A 14,507-nucleotide genomic window follows, 5' to 3' on the forward strand; every position below is an offset into this window, starting at 1 on the left:
AGACTGGAGTGCTCAGCCGGCCACAGAAGATTGGTCTGCAGCCCCCACCGCGCAGGCCACTGAGTGGGTAGGAACCACCACCGAGTGGTCTTGAGCTGTTCTGCCGACTCTTCAGCAAAGTGGGAATGAGGCTGATGAAAAATAAAACAATTTCTAAGAAAAAAAAAATTTAAAAAAAGTAAAAGACCTTAGTATATAGCTCATTTTGAAGGCTTGGGTTCAATTCCCAGTACCACCAAACAAACAGCCTTGATGCATGAGCTAATAGCAAACTGGGGAGAATAGAGGAAAGAATGAGTTAACCTGAAGATTGAACAAGAGAAATAAACTAATCTGAAGAAAAGAGAAAGAATGAAAACAACCTCCGGGACCTGTGAAACAGTTGTGTGTCCTTGGGGTCCTGAAAGGAGAGGAGAAAAATGGATGAGAAGTTACCTTACAGCAGTGAGATTGATAATGAATTTCTTACCCTTAAAACTGGATGCTAGAAATAAATGGAACACTGCCTTCAGAGTTATGTAGGAAAATATTGAACCATAAACTTTATAGTCATGTATGAAGATGGAATAAAAGTATTTTCAGATATGAAGAGATTTAAGATGTCTACTTTCTATACAACCTTTTTGAGAAATTTACCTAAGGATGTGTTCCATCAAAATGATGGAGAAAAACAAACAAACAAACAAACAAACAAACAAACAATAGACCAGGGAACTAACAAATAATGAATATAATTATGGAAAGCAATGAAGGAAAATTACAAAATGATAGCTACATATCAGGTCTTAGAAAGCAAGTAGTCCAGACTTGAAAAGGAGATGAAGGTCCAGGGAGATGGCTCAGTGGAATAAGTGCTTCCCTGGCAAGCACAAGGGCCTGAGTTCAATCCCTGGTTCTGCCAGAAAAAAAAAGAGAAAAGAAAAGGAGATGAAAGAATCTAGATAGCACTCCTGGGTTGGGGACTAGACCTAGTAAAATTCTTTGTGTAATAGAGGTTTTGAAGAAATGGAATATATGATAAAGGAAAACTCTGAAAAAGGAAAAAAACAAAACTACAGAAAAAGGAACACTGCTAGAAGGAAAAATTATCAAAAGTAGATATGCAGGGGGCCTGCCCCGTAGCTCAGTTCTTTAAATGGCTGCTTCAACGAAGCAGTCAGGCCCAGGTTGCTGTGGTTCGATCCCAACTCCGGTCAGCCAAACCTGCCCTGAAGGCATTTGGAGCATAAAAAAAAAATCCTTATTAAAAGGGGCCTGCCCCTTAGCTGAGTTGTTTAAGTGGCTGCTTCAACAAAGTAGTCAGCCTTAGGTTGCTGTGGTTTGATCCCCACAACTCCAGCCAGCCAAACATGCCCTGTAGGCATTCCGAGCCAGCCAAAAAAAAATCCTTCTGGAATATTCTTTAAAGTTCAACTAAAATTCCACCCCCCTCCCTCATCTTCTCCAAGTCTTCCCAGTCCTCTGGTGAATTTCGGTCTCCCTCTTCAAGGGCGCTCCTAAGTTCTCATTCATTATGACACTTACATGCACTTTCTTCACTTACATTATTTAGGACAGTGCCTCATGCCAACCTTTCTTCACACCAGCTATCAGGAATTCCTAACCCAACAATCAGTCACTCCCCTGACTCAAACCCTCCTCCAGTGTTTCACTGTTTATAGGATCAAAGCTATGCTTGAATGCTTTGCTTTCACCACTTCTATTCCACAGAATATTGTGGGCTTCTTTCCCACATGGTAAACACCAAGTTCAAGACTCAGTTCAAATACCCTCTCCTTATAGAGGCCTTCTTGATTGTCTCTAACCTTGCCCCAGCCCAAGGAGAATCATGCAGTACTTCCTATATGCTCCTTCACCTCATCTGGGCTTCCATTATATCATTTTCCACACCTCATGCACTTACCCACTTACTTGTCTGGGTCCCCAGTTAAACTGTGAATTCCTGGAGGGGCAGGGAGTATGTTATCCCCAGAACCTAGTACAGGGCATAACATGCATCAGAATTTGAACATAAGCTTGCAGAAGGAATGGATAGAAAAATGATGTGAGCAGATACAGGAAAGAACAAATAAGCAAATGAATGAATACATACATTAATGCATGAATAAGTGAGTTATGAATGCATAAATAAGTGAATAAATGAGAAGTAGATGAATGAGAAAATTAAGCCAATAAGTAAGCAATGAAAAATACAGGGCCAGCCAAATAGCTCAGAGGATTAAAGTGCATGCTTAGGCAGATGGAGGGGCTGGGAGTTCAATCCCCTGGGCCTACCATGCCGGCTCCGCCCCAGGGGTGCGCTGAGATGGCGATTAAGACTGGGTGTGGCGGTGCTCGCCTGTAATCCCAGTGCTTGGGAAGCTGTAAATGGAGGATCACTACAAATCTGATCTATGCAGTGAGACCCTGTACACCCTGTCCTAAATACAAAAAAAAAAAAAAAAAAAAAAAAAGAAAAAAAAAAAAAAAAAAAAAAAAAGGAAAGAAAGAAAAAGAAAAATGCAGGTAGCATTGTGGCATGATAAAAAACCAATTTCCAAAGTCTTATTTTTTTTCTTTTTTGGGGACAGGGTCTCACTTTGTAGTTTAGGCTGTCCTTGAACTTGTGGCAATCCTCCTGCCTCAGCCTCTCAAGTGCTGGATAACAGGTGTGTGCCACCACATCACCACATCTGGCCCCATCACTGTATCTTTTGCTTCAAACCCATCAGGAATAACTTCTGATCTGCTCTCCACCCATCTAAACCTCACACAACAGTGTTAACCTCTTTTAAATTATAACAAAGATACAGTTTATTGATGGCAACTTACGAAAGTACAGGGAAATAAAGAGGACAAAAAAAGCTATGATGCAGCCTGTTGGAAGAACAGGAATTTGAAAATGGTTCATGAACCAGAGCAGCTCTCTAGACCTTGGCTCATCTGTCACCTCCTTAGGTGCAGGCAACTGGTGCTCCCTTTTCTGGGTCACTCCTCAAATGATGACTCAGCGACTTTCTGACCGCAGTCCCGTTCCTCCTACTGCTAACTTCTTCCTGCTCCCCTAGTAGCTAGCCATGGCTTTTGTTGCTTCCCAACTTTTGCAGGTTCATGACCCTTCAGTCCCTACTAACTCTATATGTTCTGTGATGTAGCTTCTGCTTGCCTTGTAAGTCCTACTGCCTTTTCCCTCCTGGTTGCCTTACTGCTACTGTCCCACTACCTCGTGGCTGAGTCTCATTACTTCTACTATCGCATAGATCTTGTCTATTTAAACTGCTCTGGATCTCACGGTTGTTTTATTTCTTGGGGGCCTGGCCTTAGTTCAGTTCTTTAAGTGGCTGCTTCCCCAGAGCTGTCAGGCTCAGGTGGCTGTGGTTCGATCCCCACAACTCAAGCCAGCCAAACCTGCCCTGAAGGCATTCGGAGCAAAAAAAAAATCCTTCTATTTTGTTTCTTAACAGGGTCTCCAATGTAGTTCAAACCGGCTTCAACCTTGTGGCAATCCTTGAGTGCTGAAACTACAGGTGTGCACCATCACGCCTGACCTTCACATTAGTTTTGTCCTGGTACATCATGACTACTATTTCTTCATAGCTTTGAAGCATGAAACACTGTTTTGGCCCATTATTGCCTTGCTGTTTTGTGGCTTTCGTATCTTATGTTCCCATGATTTCACAATACAAGTATACCATGATTTATGCTCATTTATGATTTCTACAGCTTCTCTTTGCTTTTGCTAGTTTCTGGTCATCCCTCATCCACCACCGTGTCTCAACAAATCATAACTGTTTAGTTCTGAATACCTCACAGTCAGTTTCCTTAAGAGGTCTGATTGTTTTATAAATCTACTTTTAGATTTACCTCACCTTTATGAGGTATAATCCTGTTAGTCCACCTAAGAGGCTGCTGGTCAGCCTAGAGGTCGACAGTCTTGTGCCACATACTATTCCAATCTCCTCATCTATGGCCAACACTGTAATAGCACATGGAATGAAGCATGGCAACTTAATGCTATAGAAACTCCTTAGCTGTGGGACTTCTGACATGGTGAGCTTGCTGAGGGTATCCATGAAGTGGCAATGTAACTGGCAAGGAACCTGTCTGGCTGTCTAGTACACTGACCTTCAATGTTCAAGCCCCACCTTCTCCCTAACCACCTGTGCCTGTTCTGATCCATAGTGGGAGTGGACCAAGATCAAGGTTCTAAAGGTGATATGCACAGATAAACTGGGTTTCAGTTCTGGCTCCAATACTTCCTAGCAGTTGGACCTTGGGAAATTAATCCCTTCCCTGGGCCTTAGAGATTGGACAGTCTCTAAATTCTCTCACAAGTCTGACATTCTGGGTATCTTATTATATGTGATTGGGTAAGGGATATGAGTCCTACCTCAAAAACATCTCTTGAGGTAGGAAAGGAGTTGTCATCTTGGCTGGGAAGAGCCCCACTGCACACAGGAGGTGCTTAGTCAGATTTATCCAACTAAATTCATTAATCAGTGGCTTGGGGAAGAGTGGAGAGATCACAGCATGTTTAATTTAGGGGAGGAGTTTCAGGTTCCCAAGAAGCTGGAAGATTCTAATTCAGAGATGGATGAGGAAAAAGAAGTAGGATAGGTAATTCATGAGTACTCATTCTATCATCCCTGTCACTTTTCACATCCAGTAATCAGTCACTGGGTACATCAGCTCAACAGCTCACAGCTCATCACCTCCAGTCTGTTCCTATTTCCCTTGCCCTATTCTAGAGCCTGTCTCCTGGTCTTGTGAAGTTTCCCATCTTCCAATTTTCATTCTCTCCCTTATAAATGCATTCTTCATATATGCATTTGATCGTTACTGAAGCATGTTATGCCAGGCACTGCTTTTCGCTGAGGATATACTGGGAAGCAAGATATCCTCAGGCCCACCCTTGTGGTACTTACAGCTTATTTAGACAAAATAAGCAAACATAATAGTGTGAGGCATTGAGTATTAGGGAAACTTATAGGTATAAACACAATAAAGCACAAACATCTAACCTAATCCATTTCCACCATGGTTGACTGGCCAGAAACAGGTTTAATTCACATCTCAACTGGTCTCTTCTGCTTAAACTAGTATCACAGCTTCCCACTGCCTTCAAGCTATGGTTCTAAAATCGGCAGCACACTAGCCCTGTGGTGACCTTGATAAGCATTTGAAAGTCCAAGGTTGCAACAGACTTGCTGAAACTGAGTCTCTAGTGTACAACCAATTTGGGAACCAGACTGTCCCATGAGGTAAATCCAAACTCTAGCTACTTACAACCCTCTTTCATCGTAGTTTCTGACTACCTCTGGCTTTGTTTGCTGTTATTTCCTTACCCCAGGGATCTTTGTTTCAGTATTCCTGGATTTGTTGCTATTTTGGAATGTCCTTAATGAGCCAGTTCCTACCAGTTACTCAAGTCTTAGTTCATGTCTCCCCTTAGAGGATGCCCTCGACATTCCTAAGCTGGATGTCTCTCCTGTGCTTCTGTCAGAGCTGATCTTATATGGTTAACAGACATCTTAAGAATTGATTCTGGGCTGGTGAGATGGCTCAGTGGTCTAAAGCACCTACTTAGAACAAGCTAAGCCAAGCAAAGCACAGGGACCGCAGTTCAATCCTCCAGCACCACATGCCAGCCAGCCCTGCCCCCTGGTGGGCTGAGCTGGCCACACACAAAAATAAATAAATAAATAAATAAATAAATAAATAAATAAATAAAAGAATTGATTCTGTAAGTAGACAGTGAGCTCTTCAAAAGCAGGTAAAGCCTTGTACCTATCTTTGTGTTCCTGGTGTGCAACACTGTGTCTCCCAGTCAAGAGACCAATGAAGGGAATACTATTTTACAGTACTCTTCAACTCACCAAACCAAGGAAACTGGGTGTTAAGGAAGTTAACCCTTTCCTCCAATCAAGCTTAGGAATTTTACTTGAATCCATCTTGCTTTTAGCACTATGCTGCAGTGCCCAACCTCTATTGAGCATAGCCTCACTGAAATGTGTTCCCTCACAATGATGTGAAGTGATGAGGTACAAAAGGAAAAAGCAGTGGGAAAGCACAAAGAGATTCAAGTGGAAATCTAGGCTCTTCCACTAAACCATTGGAATTTTGGACAAGTCATCTCACATTCCTAATCCTCAGAACTTACGTACTTAAGAGTTCCATTGTAGCACTTGCATTCCCATGCCAGGGCCTAATGTGTAATCCTTTCTATCCTTGAGGTAAGGGTTAATTTTCTGAGCAATTACCCACACCTACTGAGTCAGATTTCTAGAGGCAGGGCAAGAGCAACTTGTTTTTAAAGAACTCCACATCCTTTGGATATAGGGATGCAGCAGGGAAATGCTGTTCTTCATTATAAGCCTTTCTGTATTATATTTTTCACCTGTGTATATGCTGCTTGGGGAAGAAAAAGCTTCATAAATGACTCTGATGTACAGCCATGTTTAATAAACACCTTTTATAGTGGAAAAGCAATAGAATAAACTGGAAACCCTGTTGGGGCCTCAGTTTTCTCACTTGTAAAGTTAGAAGGGCAGTAATTGCTACATTTATTTATTTATTTATTTATTTATTTATTTATTTATTTATTTATTGTGGAACCGGGGGTTGAACTCAGGCCCTTGTGCTTGCCAGGGAAGTGTTTATTCCACTGAGCCATCTCTCTGGCCCCCAGTTGCTACCTTTAAAAAACTGTAGTGGTCAGGCCTATTGGCACATGCTTGCAATCCTAGCACTCACTAGGCTGAGGCAGGATCACGATGAGCTCAAGGCCAGTCTAAAAGTATACAATAAATAAGACCCTATCTGAAATGCTCCCCACCCCAAAAGTTGTGGCAATCTACGTCTGTCAGTGTTCTAAACACGTTTCACATAATCTTCCTTTCACTGTTGCAACGTACGTATTTATTATCTCCCTTTAAATGAGGAAATTGAGGCTCAGTGGTGAAGTAACCTGTACAAACTTCTATGGATAGGATTCGATCAGCTCTGATCCCCAAACTATTTCAATATTTGTCAAATTATGACACATGTACTACTGGCGGTATGTGACTTCTTCAGTTGAACACAGACAAATTTCTTGTTTAGATAGTCATGCCTTTTAATATGTATTAGAAAAATACATAATTAACACATCAAATCTATGACTTCATGATTATTACTACTCAGGATAAACCTCTAACAATGTACTACCTCAAGAAAAATACCAAAGAAATAGTAAAGGAGGGCAATTTGGAAATGCCTATTAAAAACACACATAAACGTCCTATGGCTGCATCTCCACTTCTAGGAATCAATCCTAGGTAAATTAACACACACACACACACACACACACACACACACACACTTCCACAAAGATATAGGGGATACTCCTATGTAGTATTTTATAGTAACAAAAAGTCTTAAATGTCCATCACAAGAGAAAGGGGAAAATGTGGTAGATTCACATGATGGCAATTACAATTACAATTATAGAGGATGGACTGATTTACACTCTATCAACATGCACAGATCTCAAAACATTATCCAGTAAAGAAAGCAAATCAGAGAGCAATTCAATAGAACATTTGAATTGGATACAAAACATTCTCAGTGATCTCACATATGTATGTAAAACTATTTAAAAAGTCTAGGTGGAAGTACAATAAACATAATAGGCAACAGGGGAAGGAGCAATAGTTGGCAGCTGAATGAGACTACCTTCATCTATAACAACATAATTTCTCAAAAAGATAAGATTCATGCATTACTTGAATAATCAGAACTTTTTTGGCAGTGCTGGTGATGACACATAGGGGCTTGCACAGGCTAAGCATGTGCTATTACTGAGCTATATATCACCAGCCCTGATTTAACCTTAAAAAGAAAAAAAAAAAGAAAAGGAAAAAACTCACAAATTAAGTGTAATGACTGAAGACTGAACTCATCGCAATTGGCTTTGTGGCTCCGTAGTCCTTGAAGCTAATGAGGGTAATTCCTAATACCCACACAAGTTAGGCTGGGATATGATCCAGGGTACCTTTCTCTCTAGTTCCTCACATCCCACGTTGGAGTCTAGGTACCTGCTTAGAAACATGGTTGAAGCTGCAGGCTTTCTAAAGCCCTTCACTTATCTGGTAAAACCCATCAGTGTCCTGAAACTTTCCCAGTAACCACAGTTCAGTACCTCCCAGATTTGGAGGTACTTTCTGTCCCTAAAAGCTGGGATCAGAAGTCTTCAGGGGTCCAGGCTTGAGAAAGCTTATATTCTAAAAGGTTGGCACCTGTTGGGCTTTACACATGGATAAAGCTCCAGTGGGGAGCTTGACATTATTAAGTCCTATGAGGTAGGTAATATCATTAGCCCCATTTTTACAGATGAGGGAACTGAGGCATGGAACTGTTGCCCAGTGTCAAACTACTGGTAAGTGATAAAAAAAAAGGGATCAGAACCGATAATTGTCTGTCCCCAGAGCCTATGCTCAGCTCCTAGTGCCTGACTAAATCCTACCAATTTGTCAAGGTCAAGCTCAAATGTGACTTTCTCCAAGAAGCCTGGAGATCATCCTCTTCTCATATTTGAAGTACTTGAGACACTTGGCTAACTGCAGTAATTCATGAACCCATTGCATTTCCTACCAGGAGAGATGTCAGATTCAACTTAGTATTCTAAGCATTAAAGGGTTCAGCATATGTTTGATAAACACATGAATGAGTACAATTAACGAGTGAATGAGGGCACTTTCCTGAGACAGCCTAAAACTCCCATGAGGAACCCAGAACCTTGATCCAACACTGGGGTGCTGTCATCCTAAGCTCTCTTTTGAATCACATTCAGCCTAGGCTTCTTCTAAGACTGATCTCCAATGTATTTCATTATTTTCCAAACATACCCACATGCATACAGGCAGACACACATATGCACACATACATAACCACACAGTGTGGAAGGGGACCAAGAGACTCATGATTATGGGTAATGGGCTAGGTGGGGTTTAGGAGGGGGATGGACTGATAGCCATTGTCAGCTCAATTCAGCTCAGCACCTCCTTCCAGGGGCCAGATGTCCCCTGTAACTCAGGATTTTTTGCTCCAGACCTAACATAATCTCTATTCCTCTTCATGTTTGAGAGCAGTGCCTAAATTCTACGATTATGTCAAACAGGGCTAGGTGGGGTAAGAAGGTTGGGGGCCAAATATCCAGAGATTAGGAGAAAGGCAGTTTGGGATCCAGACTGGATGAATTGATAGAACTACTGCTACTGTTCATTGGGGTTTGGATTGGCATCTGGGTACTTGGTGAGGTCGAAGGTCAGGACTTTGCTGATCACACAGTCCCCTTGCTAAAGGAGGAGGAAGAAAAAGAAAACAATTATAAGGAGAGAATTAAGAGGGGTCTAGTGCCCCAGAACCAAGGGCTTCAAACCCTCCTCCCTATGTACCTGCTCAAAGCCGAGGCAATAAATCTCTATGGGTGGGAAAAGATGTTCTTGTTCCCATATATTTTCTCTCTGCCTACCTATGTATTTTCTTCCTTTCTCTATTGCCTAGCTGCCTCTGCCTGGTCTTCCTTTTTTTTCCATTTTTTAAAAAATGTATTTGGTACATAGTCTTACTACACAGCTTAGACTCACAGTGATCCTCCTGTTTGCAGCCTCCCCAGTGCTGGAATTAGAGGAGTGTGCCCCCATACCTGGACTCAGTCGCTAGCTCAATGTGCCCTGGGGGTGGGGCTGGCACAGCATGCAGGAATAGGCATTAAACCCTGGTCCCTGCACTTGCCAAAGTAGGCGCTTCTGCCTGGTCTTTCTACCAGTCCCAAATGTAACATCCCTGCCCAGCTAGGCTAGCTAATCTTCCAGGGCAGGGCTCCAATAAGTCCAGATGGCAGGACAGGACCTGATTCATTATGCTCTCTCATCCCTTGCCATTCCACTGCAGTCTTCCCTTCCTGCCCTGGGGAGTCAGGCAGAGAGTGGGACTAGCTCCTGAGCCAGGTCTGCCCTACCTCAGGATAGACTCCAATGAGGCTCTCAGCCTTGGTGTAGAACTCCTCCTTGAGAGAGATGACGATGGCCTGGAAGTTGCAAGTTGACTGCTCTTTGATGTAATTTGCCACCTGTGGGAGGGGCCACCAGGCACTTAGCAAGGCTCAAACTCACACGCACACCCATATTTTCTAATCTGAACAATTAGGTAGAGGAGGTGGGGTGGAGTGGAAGGCTCAGAGGCAGAGAAGCTGAAAAAAAAGCTACTGACTACCATGGCATGAATGACAGTGGGCCCAGCCTCCCAGGCTCAAAAAGCATGCAGCAGAACAACTAGGGCACACTAAGGAGTTGCTCCCTGAAATCCACCCCCAACCTAGGAGCCTCCCTCCTGGGTCTTACTTTCCTTGCACCCACCTTGCCAATGTTGGTGTTATCCAAGGCAGCATCAATTTCATCCAGGACAAAGAAGGGAGCTGGCTTGTAGCTAGGAGGGAACCAGTAGATAAGCTGATACCAAGGGAGGGGGCAGCAAAGCAGGATTGGACCTCAAATGCTAGCTTTCCCCTCTAATTCACAAGAGACTAAAAAGCCTAGGTCTGAATGCTGCTGAGCCTCTAAAGCCAATACATCAACCAAGCTCTCCTCTGTACTTGTGATCCAAAATCCTACAGAACCATGAAGAACATGGTGATTTCGAGAATTTCCAGGCTGGCTGGGGAGAGAGAAGTGGTCTCACCTCTGACCACACTGACCAAGCTATCCATCCCACCCCTACACACATCATGTTCTGCCATGCCTCCCTGCCTCTGCACAGGTAGCACCCTTAGCCAAGAACAACTGCTGGCCTCCTTGGCAAATTTATATTCCTGTTCAAGTGTCATTTCCCCTCAAAAACTTTCCCCAGGCCACCCATGCCCTTCCCCAGAATGGATTAGGTGTACCTTGTCTGTATATCCGCAGCACCCATGCTCATTCAGGTACCATGCATAGCAAAATGCTTGTGTTTGGCTTCCACTAGTCTGTAAGCTCCTCCCTACCAGAGATGAAGTCTGACTCATCTCTATCCCCAGTCCCACCAAAGGATCTGGTACAGAGCAACACTCATACACAAAATGCTTGCAGAATGATGCTACTTCAATTAAACATTAAGTTACAAGGCTCAAACTCAAGTACACTGGCACTGTGAGTGTGTCAGTTATGTGACAGTGGTTAAACAGGGATTCCTAGAGGGAAGGGAGAACAAGGATATGTGAAAGGGTGGAAGGTCAAGCTAGATTTGCACAGAATATGCTTATTAGCCATCTAGTATGTGAGCAAGTCTGGAGTTGGGACTGAATACAGAGAGGGGTCAGTGAGGACACGCTGAGCAGATGACGGTGCATGGGAAGACAGCCTCCCCTCTCTCCCCAACCAAGGCCAGACAAATTGTAGATAAGAAAATAAGGATGCACTTCAAATGCCACCAGAACATCCTCACCTTTGCAGGTATTTTCACAGCCTTAGGCCTAACCCTCTGGTAAAATCAGTACAGCTGATCTGCCAATTGCCCTGAGAGCACAGCCTTACCTGTGGATGGCAAAGAGCAGGGCTAGAGCTGCTACCGTCTTTTCCCCGCCTGACAGGTTATCCATAGGCCGGAAGCGTTTGCCAGGAGCCACACAGTTATAGTTGATGCCATCTAAGTAGGGTTCCTCAGGGTTCTCAGGGCCCAGGAACGCCTGGAGAGGTGAAAACGACAGGATCTAGATCAGAGTCTGGACACACATGGAGATATGAAGCTTAGAAGGGCAGCTTAGAAAGATAGGAGCTGGCTGGGTAAGGGGCCCTAGCCTACCTGGGCACTGCTGTTGCGGGACAGAGCCTTATAGATTTCATCAATGTTGGTAGCCACAGATTCAAAACAAGCATTGAAACGATCAAACCGCTCCTTCTTAATCTGTTCAAATGCCTGCTTGGCCTTCTTTGCTCGCTTTCGGGCTGCCTCAAACTCTGCCAGAAGGAAGAACAGACGATCTCTCAGTGTCCTGGGTTCTTCCAGGGCTGAGGATCACATCACAGAAGAATGATCTGCAAATGACCATCCAAAGCCAAGGACATCCCACAGGGAAAAGGATAAGTGTCCAGTGGACAGACTGCTGGATACAGAAACACACACAGGCTTAGAGCCACATGAAACACTCTTTCCTGGGGCCTACCACCAACTAGTTTTGTGAACTTGGGAAGGTCACTGAAGTATGATAACCCCCACCGTTTAAAGAACTTGGGAGTTTTAAGTAAGAAATCATGAAGTTTTGAACTAATATTGTTTAGACAAGATATCATGTCTGCATTTTGTCCTCTGAATAACTACTACAAAGACAACAATATGCAATGTATTCATTATTGTAACTGTCCTACTAACCTGTTTTGAAAACTGTCTCATTGCTACTTCTTTCTCAATAAAATTAAAACAAAAAACAATTTAGGTGAGTAAAAATTGAAAAAAGGGAAAAATCATGTATGTGTATACATAAGACATCTAAGATGATTATACTACTAATTTCTTATCACACTTTTGAAAGGAGCACTTAATGCTTCAGACATTTATTGTGACTGTTTCACATGCTTATACCTAGTAATTGGAGGAACTATACTGATGACAACAATGTGCAATACAAAAACCACTGTTTAATATCTATCATCTTGTTTGGGGCTTTTTTTGAAATAGTGTGTCATTTCTAATATCTCATATGTATTTTTTATTCTTTTGGAAATAAAATAAAACAGAAAAAAAAGAAATCATATAAAAATAGGAGGTATTCTGACATAGTAGCAGAAGACCCTTGGCATACCTCTAGTCTTCTGCTCTCATTTAAGGCACCTGAAGAAACCCAAATCTTACCATCTGAAGTTTCCTGGAACTTGTCTCGGACACTTTCCAGCTTTTCCATGGCCTTCATGTTGGGGGCAGCAATACGTTGAAGGACACTTTGCTGCTCATTTAGCTTCTGCTGCAGTGTGTTCATCTCCTGTTTGATCTCCTCCTCAGCCTGGGCATCCTGTAACCCCAGGTCCAACAACATTAAGGAGAGCCTAGCCCTTGTGCCAAGGCCCCACAGATGGACTAACCAGGTAGGAGCTTGAACACCTACTCCCATGAGGAAGGCAACTTATTTTTCTCTACCTTAGCTCCTTCTACCCAATTCTGCCAATGGTAAACTGTTCCCACAGCCTTGGAAATTACAGGCTTACACTGCTTTAACATCTCTAGCCTTTCTCCAAGGCCCTGCCAACATTTTTGTCTCTGATGGAGCAGCTGGCAGTACCTTTCTGGCTGTCAGCCTAGGCCAGAAGCTAGCACTAGCCTAGTAACCTAAAGGCCCCCCCAACAAGCTGCTTGGGACTCTATTTACAGCTCCATAATAACTAAGGGAACTTCTTAGATCATTACATCTGAGCAAATTTCACTCAAGCTTGGTTTAGGTTTTACAGCTGCTGCAATGCATGTCTGAGTTTATACCCTTCTGCCACTTTTAGTCAACAACTATTTATTGAATGCCTACCAAGTATAAGGCACTGGGTTGTCATGTCCTGTGAGACATCCTTCCCATATTTAAAAAGCTCAGGAAGAAGACACATAAGTAGACAATCAGAATACTGTAGGTTGAATACAAAAACAACAATAAGCAGACTATTCAATCACACCTAAGAGGGGCACCTAACTCAGATTGAGGTCAAAGAAGATTTCTGGGCATGTGTATAAGCTAAGGCTTACAAGATAAATGGGGTGAGCACAGAGAGAAGCAGTCTTCTAGGTAGCTGAGAACATCATTAGCAAAAGTCATGGAGTTCTTCATGCTCAACTCTTGAATTAAAACTCCAAAGGTAGCGGGGTGTGATGGCCCACGATTATAATCTCAGAACTCAGAAAGCTCAGGAGGACCCTCATGAGTTTGAGGCCAGCCTGGGCTACATAATGTGTTCTAGGCCAGCCTGAGTTAACTATACAGCAAGACTCTATCTCAAAAAAACCCCACCAAAAACAAAACCTTCAAAGAGTTATATATTAGTATGGCAGTAGTAGGTAGCAATTATATGTGCATATGTGAGTACGTTCATGCACTCATACATGAGTGTGGGGGAAAAGCACAGGAAAACAATCTGGATGCTGTGTTTTCCCAAAAACAAGACCTAACTGAAAAATAAGCCCTAGTGTGATTTTTTTTACGGTGCTTATAATGTAAGCCCTACCCCAAAAGTAAGCCACAGTTAACACTGCTAGTCAGATGCATTTAGTACATCCTCTGTAATACATGACAGATATACTGTGTTATAAAATATTATTGACACTAATACTTAAATAATAATATAAATTACAATTAGGTATTTGTAAATACCCAAATAGGTACCTTGGACAAGAAAAGCCTACATAGGGCTGGAGAGATGGCTCAGTGGTCTAAAGCACCTACTTGAAACAAGCTTGGCAAAGCACAAGGACCGCGGTTCAATCCTCCAGCACCACATGCCAGCCAGCCCCGCCCCCTGGTGGGCTGAGCTGGCCACACA

At 42.9% G+C, this 14,507-nt stretch overlaps 1 protein-coding gene across 2 annotated transcripts in view; it reads right to left on the reverse strand.

The window, feature by feature from the left end:
- Window positions 1-7,424: 7,424 nt before the first annotated feature.
- Window positions 7,425-14,507, reverse strand: part of Smc1a (structural maintenance of chromosomes 1A) — a 47,684-nt gene continuing 40,601 nt past the window's right edge. For both annotated transcript variants that reach the window (XM_004647893.3, XM_023708172.1), the window contains exons 20-25: window positions 12,844-13,000; window positions 11,797-11,951; window positions 11,529-11,680; window positions 10,377-10,446; window positions 9,980-10,090; window positions 7,425-9,314 (exon numbers count right to left, since the gene is read on the reverse strand). In XM_004647893.3, coding sequence (XP_004647950.1) covers window positions 9,231-9,314; window positions 9,980-10,090; window positions 10,377-10,446; window positions 11,529-11,680; window positions 11,797-11,951; window positions 12,844-13,000 — 729 coding nt within the window. In that variant the 3' untranslated portion in view covers window positions 7,425-9,230. The remainder of the gene's footprint in view (window positions 9,315-9,979; window positions 10,091-10,376; window positions 10,447-11,528; window positions 11,681-11,796; window positions 11,952-12,843; window positions 13,001-14,507) is intronic.

This window comes from Octodon degus, unplaced genomic scaffold (assembly GCF_000260255.1).
Source record: "Octodon degus isolate 3935 unplaced genomic scaffold, OctDeg1.0 scaffold00335, whole genome shotgun sequence".
Lineage (NCBI taxonomy): Eukaryota > Metazoa > Chordata > Mammalia > Rodentia > Octodontidae > Octodon > Octodon degus.